This window comes from Cheilinus undulatus, linkage group 14 (assembly GCF_018320785.1).
Source record: "Cheilinus undulatus linkage group 14, ASM1832078v1, whole genome shotgun sequence".
NCBI lineage: Eukaryota > Metazoa > Chordata > Actinopteri > Labriformes > Labridae > Cheilinus > Cheilinus undulatus.
The window spans coordinates 48,427,646-48,440,916 of record NC_054878.1 but is presented as its reverse complement, the minus strand read 5'-3'; the positions used below and the strand labels follow the sequence as shown (position 1 = coordinate 48,440,916).

Genomic DNA, 13,271 nt, shown 5'->3' with positions numbered 1-13,271 from the left:
CTCCAGTCCTGATTATAACTATCAAATTTATATGAATTTCCTAAATAATTTTAACCCTTTAATGCTATTTTGACCCACATGTTTAAAAATGATAAAACACAAAATATGAAATATTTTCTATATACTGAGTGCAAACTGTTTATTTTTATATTCGGGGGTTATTACACCCTTGGATATGTCAATAATTGACAACAACAACATATATTTTTTAATGCATTATTATTTTTGAGCAGTGGGAGTTTATTAAAAAATATGCCATCTTTAACCCTTTGTGCAAAAAGTGTTCAGTTCCCAAAAATTGCTATAAAATTGTTACTTATAATTCTTTTTTCACTTTCACTGGATAAAATTGTTTGACCAACTTCAGTTCTGCTCATTACTATTAAATTTACATGCATTTCCTCAATAATTTCAACCCTTTATTGCCATTTTAGGAAAATTGACCCACATGTTTTAAATGATAAAAACACAAAATATGAAATGTTTTCTATATCTTAAATGCAAACATTTTATTATTCAGGGGGAGTTATTACACCCTCTGATATGTCACTAATTTCCATGCATTATTACTTTTTAAGCAGGAGTTTATTAAAAAATATGCCACCTTTCATCCTTTGTGCAAAAAGTGTTCAGTTCAACAGACACAGTCATACCACACTTTTACATCGATACCAACACACCCAGACCGTTTTTGTGGTAATCATGTATTCTGTTCTTAAGCAATACACCACGTTCCACATTATTATGCAAATGGCATTTTTCTCATATTTTCCTAAATATTAATGCAAATAACAGTCAGAGTATTTTTCAAGTCATCAGCCATTAGAGCATAATTCAAATGTTTTTGAACAAACTTCATAATGACAACAATTTAAAAAAATAAAAACCCCAAAATGCACTGTTCCACATTATTATGCAAAACAGAACTTTAAAACATTTTATAGGTTGTAAAGAACTGAAAATGGTCATTTGTTGAATCTGCAGCATTAGGAGGTCATATTTACTGAAATCAAAGCTATTTCAATCAAAAACATCTGAACAGGCCAAAGGGGCCTATCAGCTCTCTCCTCATGAATCCAGCCCAGAACGTGACTCCGCCCCCTCCTTGCTGATGTCACAGCCTCATTGGGACATGGCGGCCATCCACCAGCCATCCACTACTCCTCCATCTGGACCATCCAGGGTTGCACGGCACTCATCAGTCAACCAGACTGTTTGAAAATGAGTCTTCATGTATTTCTGGGCCCACTGCAACCGTTTCTGCTTGTGAGCATTGGTTAGGGGGGGCTGAATAGTAGGTTTATACACGACTGCAAGCCTCTGGAGGATCCTACACCTTGAGGTTGGTGGGACTCCAGAGGCACCAGCAGCTTCAAATACCTGTTTGCTGCTTTGTAATGACATTTTAGCATCTGCTCTGTTAATCTGATGAATTTGTCTGTCAGAAACCTTCCTCATTATAACTTTATCTGCATGAACCCGTCTGTGCTCTGAATCAGACACTAATTCATTCACAGTATGATGATCATGATTAATTTTTCATTAATTATATCTCATGTTTTCATTCCTTGTCCAAAGCATTACACTATTTGACACTTTTCAACAGCAGAGATCCTTTTTCTTTCCCATACTGCTGAAACCTGTGGCCTGCTTAATAATGTGGAACAGTGCATTTTGAGGTTTTTAATTTTTTTAAAATAATGGTTATCATTATGGAGTTTGTTAAAAAAACATTTGAATTATGCTCTGACTGTTGATGACTTGAAAAATATTCTGAGTGTCATTTGCATAATAATGTGGAAAGCGGTGTAGTCAGAAGAAAAACTGACTAACAGAAAAGGCCTCAATGAAACAGCATAGAAATGAGCCCTCAGCCAGATAGTGGGAAATGACGTCATATGATTGACAATTTAAAAACAAAAAACAGTTTTTCAAGACAATAGCTTAGATTGAAAAGGTAGTCATATGTAAAACATTGTTTTATGTTAAAAATACAGTAGGATCAAAAATGTTTTAATGGGACTCAATGGTGCAAAAAAACTGTCCATAGGGTGAAAGGTGGAACATTTTCACATTTCCCTCTTCACAGTGTTATAACCCTGTTCTTAATGAAACCCCTTGTACCAAGGAGAGCACGAGGGTTAAACACATGTGAATCCACTCCCCTCTCCTTCATCTCGCCGTACATTTACGCTCTGAAATCGCTGCTGCAGCCGTTAAATCGAGCAGAGAAGAAGACGGCGTCACTTCCAGCCCAATGGAGGATTAACGGCTGACAGGCCTGGGAACGGCTCCGCAGGCCGTAAATCCGCCCCGGTCAGCCGACACGGTTCTCACGCCGGGATGCTGCTTTGAAGTGACCAGCGGTAAATTAGGTGACATGAAGCGGTCAGAACCTCACTCATACACAGAGAGAGAGAGAGAGACAGGACAGATTAGGACGAGAAGACACCAGGAACCAGAGCTCCACTGTGCAGAGGACAACCTGTGACATTCTCTGAGGACTGGATGAAACTATTAACCAGCTCTTAATCCTGTTTTATCTTCTTGTTCCTGTAAAACTGTAGAGTCCAGATGGACAGTGTAAAAACAGATCAAAGTTGGTGTAGAAGGACAAGAAATACCGGCTTTTTATACGGAGTCATTGTTGTTTCCAAACTCCAGAGCACATTTCAATGTTTTGAGAGCATGACTTGTTGATTGTGGGGTCAGATTTTTCTTTACTGCCTCCTTGTGCTTAAATTGTCTCTATTTGTGGTCGAACTGTCCTCATCTCATTCAGGTTCATTCTGGGTGAGAGACTGTCACTTGGATTTTTCTCCACTGGCGTACAAAACTTTCTCTGCGTACCTACAAGTATTTCTGCTTTTGGATTTTGGATTTTGTCGCTTGTTCTGATGTTTTCATCGCTTCCTAGCTCTTTTACTCTTACCCAGAACTAAGACTTCCTGTCTCTGTGTGTGCAGAGCACCACCTCCTGGACAAACTGAGTGTAGCACATAAGCTCAACAGATCTGGTTAATTCAGTGACTGTTCCTTTTATAAAATACACTTGAATTTACACAAACAATAACATGTCTTTAACATTTTTAAAGACTTTTTTAGAGCTTGTTAGTTCAAATGAAATGCAATTTCAAGACCTGTACATTTACTCCAGATGAAATGGGACACACATCTTCCAGAAAGTTCCTCTTCTGTCTGGTCAGTCCCCTGAATATTTTCCCAGGAGTCTTGGCTATCATGAGGATGTTTTTAGTCAAATATGAGATGAGCCTTTGTGCTCCTTCTGCTCAGCAGTGGTTTTGACCTTGGATCTCTCCCATGATGCCATTGTTGCCCAGTCTCTTTCTGATCGTTGAATCATGACCTCTGACCTTAACTGAGTCAGTGAGGCCCACAGGTCTTTAGATGTGGTTCAGGGTTCTTCTGGGACCTCCTGGATAAGTCGTCCATGCGCTCTTGGAGCCAACTTGGTTGGCCAGTCACTCATGGGAAGGTTCCCCACTGTTCCCAGTTTTCTCCATTTGTGGGTAACGGCTCTCACTGAGTCCCACAGCCTCAGAAATGTCTCTGTAACCCTTTCAGACTGATAGATGTCAGGGACTTTGTTTCTCATGTGTTCTTGAATTTCTTTAGATGGTTCCATGGTGTGTTGGAGATCCTTAAGTCTACTTCACTTTGTCAGACCGGTTCTAGTGAAGGGTTTCTGGTTCCAGCAGGTCTGGTCTGGATGGATTTTTTTCTCCTTAATAAATAAAATCATCATTTAAAAATTAAATATTTAATTTAAGCATTTAAGTTCTTAATTCAATCCTTTCCTCGTGTCATTAATTTTTAGTCTTATTGTTTTATCTAATTAATCAGATCACATTGATTATTTGTGTAATTATTTAACATGCAAATTCATATTATGTGTAAATATTTAATGCATTTTTATCTTTTACACTGCTTTGGCAGTAACTGATCTATTTATGCCAATAAAGCAAATTAAAATAGAAATAAATTAGGTTAACTTTGTCTAATATTAACATAAGTTTGATGATCTGAAACATTTAAGTTTGACAAATATGCAAAAATTAAGAAATAATATGACCAATGCAGGTGTGAAAGCCTGTTCCCTGCAGCTCTGCTTTATTTTGTGATGATGATGATGATGATGATGATGATGATGATGAGTCACCCTTTATTGCACATCTACTACTGTAGTACCAGGCTGGTTTTTATATACCAGTCTAAATGATAAACCTTCATTTTGCAGTTCACCAGAAATCAGCATGCTACAGGGAAATAAAGACTTCTGATGGGATTTATTTGTCGACTTTCTTTATTTGAAGTTTCTCTTTAACACAGCAGAATAACATAAAAATAACATGTTAGAAAAAGAGTTTAAAACATTTCTATGGGTATGAAAGGTCTGTAAAAAAACTTAAACAGTCTTTCCATCAGTTAAGGCTCCATCAACGACACCATGTTGTTTGGACTTAAAATCTCGATCCAGTATCCGTCAGGATCCTGGATGAAGGCCAGGTCCTTCATTTTACCTGAGAGAAGGGGAAAAAATAATAATGTTAGTTTTATTTTCAGTGAATTTAATTTACATTATTTTTTTATGTATTTAAAGACGGTAGGCGGGATGTCTGGTAACTTCAGGAGCTAACACGTCTAAAAGCTGCTGTGGGTTTGACGCCACAAAAAGCACCATGAGTTTGTTTGGTCAGAGCTCCCCCTTCTGGTGAAAAAGTATACCAAGCAGCAGAAGTCACTGATGAAGATATGTTCATAATAAAGTGATCAGGAACAGTGAAGGAGAACTTTACAACATCTGCACTTTAAAATCCTTCTTTGTGACGAGTCTGCAGATGAATTAGCGCTCACTAATAAAAGTGATGAAGACTGTAAATCTCTGTGAGGTGTAAATAAAAGCTACATCAGAGTGGTTTTGGAGCAAAGGAGGCACACTCAGCCAACAAGTTAGTCTAGTCCAGGGGTCATCAAGAACAGTCACACAAGGGCCAGATCTAGTCCCCACAGAAACTCTGGGGGCCAGACTTTCAAATACACAAAAATGAAATCAGTATTTTGGGTTTGATTGAAATATTATTGTGGTAATATTTGCTTTTCTTTCAAAATGTTGGACATTTTTAGGAATTACCAGAGAGAACTATGCCTGTTATCTATGCAGCAGGCCTCAAGAGCCTGACAACAGGACTGGCCCTGAAAATCCCAGAGAATGGGCCCTCCACTATTGTGATTTAGTACTAGTGTTAACTCATTTTTGACACTTTTAACCCCTTTTTGCCTCTTGAACCAAATTTTTGTTAGATTTAAACCCCTTTAAAAAACAACTTTCTTTCATGTTTTATCCCTTTTGTGCCAATTTTATCCTCTTTTGCCACTTTTCTTCTATTTTTCCAACTTTCAAATCCCTTTTTTTAATTCTTGCAACTTTAACACCAATTTTTACCACTTTTAAGACATTTTTGCTAATTTTTGCCCCTCTAACCCAATTGGTACCATTCTTTTACCCATTTGAACCACTCTTCCTGCATGTTTTACCCCCTATGTCCCACTCTTATCTGTTTTGCCATTCATTACTTTTTTTGCAATATTTTTTGTCATTTGTAAAAAGTTTTTTATATTCTTTGGCCCTTTTTTCTCTTTTACCAATTCTTGCCACATTTTAACCTCTTTTCACCAATTTTTCTGCCAGTTTTTGTCCCTTTTTGCCACTTTAAAACCCATTTCATCACTTACCACCTATTTCTGCTACTCTCTAACCTTTTTCTACCACTCTATCTGGTCAAACTTGCAGCACTTCTGCCAACCTTAACTCTTTTTTAAATATCTACTAATTATGACAGTAAATTTCTGCAAAAACAGACCAAATGTGAAGTCATTCTCAAAATATTCAATATTCATTGTTTTTTGAATCTGATGATCTTCTGGGGGCCGGACAGGAAGCTTTGGGGGGCCTGATATGGCCCCCGGGCCGCCAGTTGATGATCAGTGGTCTAGTCCATCTGTTATTGATCGTCTTTCTATCAGTCTTTCCTCTCTCCTACTTTTCCAGTCTTGGGTCACGTGGGGCCTGGAGGGTCAGGGGACTAAAGTATGATCTGTTTTTCTGTCAAAACCAATAAATGAAGAAACAAAAAATGGCACCATTTTTCCCTTTTTTTGTTTTCAACCAAAAACGAAAAAATGTTTGTTTTGTTTTTTTCTTTCTGAGCAAAAACAAAAAAAACAAACAAAATAAATAAATAAATAAAATCAAATAACGGTCCAGTATTGGTTTTTGGAATTTCCCTTTTTCATTTTGCCATTTTAGGTCTGGAAATAGAAATTAAAAATATATATATATTAAAAATAATAATATTTCATGGCCACAAGATTTTTTTTAATAGATTTTTTTAATTTCTATTTTACGACGGAGAATTAGGGCCACACAAAGAGAAAAAAAAGAATAATTTTTTAATATATATATTACGAGAAAAAAACTCATAATATTACGAGAAAAAAGTTGTAATATCATGAGAATAAAGTTGTAATATTACAAGAATAAAGTCGTAATATTACGAGATAAAATATTACAAGAAAGACAGTCTGCCGCTGATGCTGATGTGCCAAATGATGAAGTATTTCCTTATCTGTGAAACCGATACTAAAGTATGGCTTCACAAGATGCTCAACACTGCTCATTTTAACGGAGGCGGCGCCCTGGCAGACTTTCTTTCTTGTTATATTTTATTCTCGTAGTATTAGGAGTTTTCTTTCTCATAATATTACAACTTTATTCTCGTAATGTCAAAAAAAAAAATTAATTCTTTTTTTTTTTTCTCTTCGTGTGGCCCTAATACTCCGTTGTACTATTTCCAGAAATGATCATAATGAGCCTAATGGTGTATTTAATAAACACTGTAACATCGTTCAATAATAAAAGCGATATTTATCATAACTGTTTTTTGTTTTTTCATTTATTGGTTTTGACAGAAAAACAGACTATACTTTAGTCCCCTGACTCTGGAGCCGATCCAAGCTTTCATTGGCCGTTAGGTGGACTGGTCACCAGTCAATTACAAGCTCAAGCTCAGACTCACTCCTACGGGCAATTTAGAGTCTCTAGTTAAACAAACGAGCATGTCTTCAGACCCCTGCTGCTGGACCGATGACCACAGGGCCTGGATCCAGACAGTAGTCTCACTAGAGCAGCAATGTGGATCCATCCGCTGGTGAAAATAGTCCCTGAGAACTGACCCGGTTCATGATAAATGACTTCTGTTTTTATTTGACAGAGCCAGCCTTCACTGGAGTACTTCAGCCAAACACAGGAAAGGATGTAAAGAAAGTTTGACACTGATTTTATACCCAAATCCTCTCACCAGAGTCGGGTTTCTTCACAAACGTGACTTTTTGTTCCTCGAAAAGTTTACAGGCAGCGTAGACATCAGGGACAGCAATCCCAATGTGACCTAAAACAGCAAATGTAGTCATAAAAACACAATTTGGAGAGAAATAGTGCAGGAGTGAATGTAGAGAAAGTTTTTGGTCAAACGTCTCACCAAATCCTCGCGGCTCGTTGTTCCCGTTGTGATACGACAGTCTTTCATCCGCCTCCGAGCCCCAGTTACTGACACACAGAGATCATCTTCAGTAAAAACAACCGTTTACTGATGTCTGCAGGGATTTCTGAGTCTGCATACTCACTGTGTGAGCTCTAAAGTGGCTCTGCGAGAAAACGTCCACGCAGTCCTCTCCTTGATGTCAGCTGGGATGTCTGATTTCTCCTCGTAGCCCAGGAAGTAAAGAGTGAACCGCATCGAGGGGAAGTCAATTTTCTGCAGCAGACTGGACAGCACAGAGGAAAGCCAAAGTTTGCCTTTGAGTGAGTAAATCAAAGTGAACTTGGAGAAAATCCTCTTCATGACACTTTCCAGGAAATAAAGCTGTTAAAGGTCAAAATTATTAGGCTGGAAATCAGGCACGGCATGATCAGCATCAGTGGAAGTACTCACGTCATCCCGAGGATTCGAGTGTAGAAGTCGAGGGATTTTGCTGGATCTTTGACCCTCAGCATCGTCTGCTGCATCATGTAGTCCTGCAGAGAGAAAAGATGAGAGCCGCATCCATGAAGCCACGCCCATTTCATGAGAGGGGCGGAGTCAGACATTTAAAGCCACAGACACAGAAACAGCTCATTCTGAGCGGGGCTGAAACAGAGGGACTTTTTTTTACAAAAAACCAATACTGGAGTGTTTTCTCAGCAACAAACTTCACGGGCATGTTTTGGGGACCTCTGAGACCGATCTAAACTTGTCTTAAAGGGGTCATATATGTGACCTTTAAAAACACTCAGTGGTTCTTACAGTAAACTCTCTTTCTTCTAACAGTAATGTACTCATTCTGCTCAAATGTTAGGCAGATTGATGAGTCAGCATTTATTTAAAGAAAGGATTAAATCCTGTTTGAACGCAAACAAAGCAGACGCCAGAATGAGAACTACAGGGACTAACGAAAGCTCAGACATCTCCAACAGCTGGTCTGGGTGTAGGAATGTCTGTAAAAGCTCTCCATGTTCACTAAAGTGATGACAGCACTCTCATCTAGGCCCTCACAGAGAATTAACCTGCTGATAAACTCCTAGCTGTGCCGTTTTAAAGACTTTCTTTACTCCAGCCTTTGGCCTACAGGCTGCTGCAGGTCTGAAACACCTTCTGTCAACAGGTTTGACAGCATTACAGGCTCACCGCCCAGTCTGCAGCCTGAGCTCACAAACCAGAGAAAAACCAGGAAAGTCTTCACAGAACTAAAGCTGAGCTTTAAATCCAAAGAGTCACCTTGGTGGAGGCATCTCCATCCTTACAGGCGGCAGACACGGCCTCCTCTGATAGTCCTCCTCTGTTCTCCATGTCTGTGATCGCTCTGAATGAACTCAAGACTCCTCTGATACACCCACGCAGACTCTGTGCTGCATTCAGGTGCTGCTCCGATCATCCTGTGTCTGGAAATGTTCAGCTTTGGAGTGGTGAAGATGGTGTTTATGACAGGAGCTGTCTTGATTTTTAAACTCTAATAATCAAATCAGCACCTGGTTTGTTAAGAGGAAACCCTGCTTGGCCTTGATGTTGAGATTTTCTAAACCCCACCAGGCTTTCATGTGATTTTCACCGAGTCTTCATCTCTCAGATCAGTGGAGGGCTGCAGTGATGGTTGTCCTTCTCGAACTTTCTCCCATCTCCACACAGGATCAGAGTGGCCATCAGGTTCTTGGTCTCCTCTGGTCCTTCTGCTCTGATCTGGGAGCTCCTTCTTCTTTACAGTAATCCAAAATTAAAAATACAAACTGGAGCCAAATGAAGAACCTTTTGGGAACCATAAAGAGAGATGGGTTTCCTGTCACATTAAGCGGACGGCCATCGGCCGTGGGAACGGAAAGATCCGGGTTTACCGTGACAAACTGGACTGGAAAACTTGGTGGAAACTGTCCGGACAGTCAGTGTATTTTCTGGCAGATCCATTTCCTGGTTGAAACTAGATTCAAAATGTGGGAGAAACTCTTGTTATTCCATTTTTGACCAAAAATGGAAAAAACGAGTCATTTTTCCATTTTCATTTTGGTCACAAAAACTGAAAAATGAATAACAACATTTAGAAAAACGGGGTCCAATTTTTGTTTGTTTCAATTCCGTTATTTTGTTTTCTTCATTTAACAGAATTCTGGAGGAAAAGGAAGTCATGTGACCACTGGGAAAGGTGAGCATTTCAAAGTAAAAGCCTCCATGTCAAAACAAGAGCCAAATAATGGAATAATGGCTCCTCTTGCCTTTTTTGGTCAAAAACTTGCCGTTTTTTTTAGTCTGGTTTCAACCAGGAAATGGATCTGCTAGAAAATACACTGACCTTTTCAGGCCTTTTGCAGGAATGTGTCACGACTTTCTGGACTCAAAAGAAGCTCAGTGCTGTGAATTTTTGCACAATTGTAAAGTGAACCAAAACTGTGATATCACGTTTCTATGCAGAAATCACTCCTTGCCCCCCATCTGGACTTCCCCGCCGTAACAACTGCCTACATCTGGCTGATGGTAAATCTACCTACACTGTAAAGCTAAGATCTCTAATCTCAGACGGTTTCTGGTTAAAAAGGTTTGAAGTTGAAGAAAACAAAGTCTAAGGCAGCCAGGACAGTCAGGTGTCCTTAACATCATGTTTGAAGTTTGGGCATGGCATTGAAGTCTGACACTTTCTTTTTCCTGACTGAACCTGAAGGCAGCAGCAGGAGAGCCGTCCCTGTGCTGCCGCTGCCTTCAGGTTCTATGGGAGAAAGGAGCACCCAAAGCCCTTGCGATGAGGTTATCTCTTATTTCTGTTCTTTTTTTTGCAGAACATTTAAATGAAGCTGGTTATAATGAAGTTTACGAGGCTAAATCAGCCGATCCAGCATTCCTTCTCAGAATGAGAAACCTGCGGCTCCTGTGTAGGCTTTTATCGATCTGAGTGTTAGATGCTCAGATTCACAGGGTGTCCGTGAAGCCTGCAGGGCGACTGGGGATCTTTTTAGGTAGAAGAATGCCTCAGAGCTGAGCTGCAGGTCTGAACACGAAGCTCAGAGATGATCTGACAGTAACACACCCTCAGACTTTAAACCTGATCCTTGTCCTCAGTAGATCCAAGTCTCACCTGAAAACACGGAGACCGAGCACACAGGAAGTGTGGTGGGTGCAAACACTTGACCCTTTAAGGTGTAATGTGGGGTTTTTATTTGAGGACAGGACAAACCAGGAAACCAGAGGAGAGAGAGAGAGAGGGGAATGACACGTGGGAAAGGAGCCACAGGTTGGAGGTGAACAGGCCCTACGCCTGCTCACACGCCCAGCCTCTGTACGGGCCGTCTACGCCCCCTTCAGTTACTGAAAAGTGAATCTATGCTCTCTGCTGCTGCAGCCGAGGCTGGAGGCATGTGTTTTTGGATCTTCTATCTGGGCCGCTCTTGTGAAAGCAATATCTCAGGAAGGCTTTGACACAGGAAGTCCACCTCTGCTCCTGAATGCCTGATTTACCTTTAAAAACTCAGACAGCTCAGAAGACATCTGAATCTTGTCATTGAACATTTACTGTTCTTCCTTAACAACCCATAACAAGCTCACTTTTCCATCGTTCATTTTATGTCATGATCTTCAGTCTGCTTTCATTTAAGACATCTTCACTGTTGCCTCAAAGCAAGAAGGTCCCTGGTTCACTTCCTGGTCAGGGGAAGTTTGCATGTTCTCCCTGTACACGCGTGGGTTCTCTCCGGGTACTCCAGCTTCCTCCCACCACCAGAAACCTGCTCGTTAGATTAACTGGTGACTCTAAACTGGCCGCAGGTGTGAGTTTGCCTGGTTGTCCTGTGATTGACTGGCGACCAGTCCAGGGTGTACCCTGTCTCTTGCCCAGTGACAGCTGGGATAGGCTCCAGCCCCCCACGACCCCCATGACTAAAATTAAGAATGTAAATCTTTTAGAGCAGGGATGTCAGACTCAGTCACAGCAGGGGCCGAATTCTGAATTTGGGTCTAAACTGAGGGCCTAACTGGGTAAAAGTTTCCATAAACTGTCAAACTCAACTTCACCGGTAACGAATAATAGGGGAAAAAACGTAACATTGATGAAACGTGATTTTAAGATTTAAAAAAAGTCACAAGTTAAAATCATGAGCTCTAACAGTTAAAGTACTAAACAAAAAAATTTAGAGTTTAAATAAGTCAAAGCATCAGATACAATTCAAAATTATGAGTTTAAAATGTCAAAATATGATAAAAATTTAAAATCATGAGTTTAAAAGGTCAAAAGATAGGATAAAAATGTAAAATTTTGAATTGAAAAGATCAATATTTGGGATTAAAAGTTATATTTAAGAGTTGAAAATATCAAGAAATGAAAAAAAATTCTAAATCAAGAGTTTAGAAGGTGAAAATTTGAGATAAATTCAAAATCAAGAGTTTTCAATGTCAAAATATGAGATAGCATTAAAAATACTGAGTTATAAAGGTCCAAAGATGAGCTAAAAATATAAGATTTTAAATAGAAAAAGTTAATGTTTGCTATTAAAATTCATAGTTAAAAGTTGAAAATGTCAAAATGTAAGATAAAATCTAATTTCATGAGTTTAAAATGTCAAAATATGACTAAAAAATAAAAATTGAATTTAAATGGTCAAAATGAGATAAAAAGTCAAAACCATGATTTTAAGTCATAATTGAGATGCAAATTAGAACATACGAAATGAAAACACAAATTTCTTTTCCCACATTCCTGACTTTTTATGAAATTATTTTAACTCTTTACTAGTTCTAATTCTTATGACTTTTCAGGGAAATGTTTATTCATCAAGGTTAAGTTTACATTGTTATACTGGAGTAAATCTGCAGACCTCATACTGGTGGGTCAGACATAAAAATATCATCTGATCTGGTGGGCCGGGTATAACTGTGCCACGGGCCGGATTTGGCCCCCAGGCCTTGAGTTTGACACCTCTGCTCTAAAGCTGTCTAAATGAATGCATACACTCCCACTCACAGATACACCTAGAGCAGTGATACTCAATGTGTGGCTCTTTGTCTTCATTTGAAATATTATTCTTCCAGAAAACCTTAGAAAGTTAAACTTTGACCTCAGAAATGATTTATTGCAAGTCACACTAATCAGTTTGTTTCCCACAGTTGGCTTTGTCAAATTGTAAATTTGTTAGTATATTTCCATTGCCCTTATTTGCATTTTCAAACCATTTTTACTGCTCTAAGTCCACTTCTTTTGCCACCTTTTATCCTGCTTTTTACTATTTGCAAGTTTCCCTATTTTTGCCTCGTTTCATCCATTTAAGCTGCCTTTTGCCATTAAATTTAACTTTTTCCCCCAAATTGTTGCTACTCTTTGCCGTTTTTTGCCCATTTAAGTTCACATCAACTCATTTTTATCACATTTTTGCCACTTTTTGCCACCTCCAACACTTTTTTTGTCACTTTTCACCCAGTGTTAGGCATTTATGCCCCTTTTTTGCTTCTTGACCATTTTGCCCCCTTTAACTTGTTTTTATTGCCACTTTAACCCATTTTTGCCACTTTTCACCACTTAGATTGTAGCTCTAGCAGGTATTTTTTCAGTAATTTGGCTCCTTGGTTGAGCAGGGTTGAGTGACACTGACCTGGAGACACACACTCATGGTAGATGGGATTGAGCTCAGCGCTTAAAGAGACAGTTGAAGCTTGTCCAGACATCTGATCAGGATGCCTCCTGGT

General features: G+C 39.1%; 1 protein-coding gene across 2 annotated transcripts; it reads right to left on the bottom strand.

Moving 5' to 3' along the window:
* Window positions 1-4,321: 4,321 nt before the first annotated feature.
* Window positions 4,322-13,213, bottom strand: LOC121521809 (lactoylglutathione lyase-like). 2 transcript variants are annotated; one of them, XM_041805978.1, is made up of 6 exons: window positions 13,178-13,213; window positions 8,013-8,095; window positions 7,705-7,845; window positions 7,560-7,627; window positions 7,380-7,469; window positions 4,322-4,541 (listed from the first exon to the last, which is right to left on the bottom strand). In XM_041805978.1, the coding sequence occupies exons 1-6, from the start codon at window positions 13,193-13,195 to the stop codon at window positions 4,447-4,449; spliced, it is 495 nt and encodes a 164-aa protein (XP_041661912.1). In that variant the 5' UTR covers window positions 13,196-13,213; the 3' UTR covers window positions 4,322-4,446. The 2 variants fall into 2 exon arrangements, with proteins under 2 accessions (XP_041661912.1, XP_041661911.1); XM_041805977.1 differs by lacking the exon at window positions 13,178-13,213 and adding an exon at window positions 8,835-8,936.
* Between the last annotated feature and the right edge of the window lie 58 nt (window positions 13,214-13,271).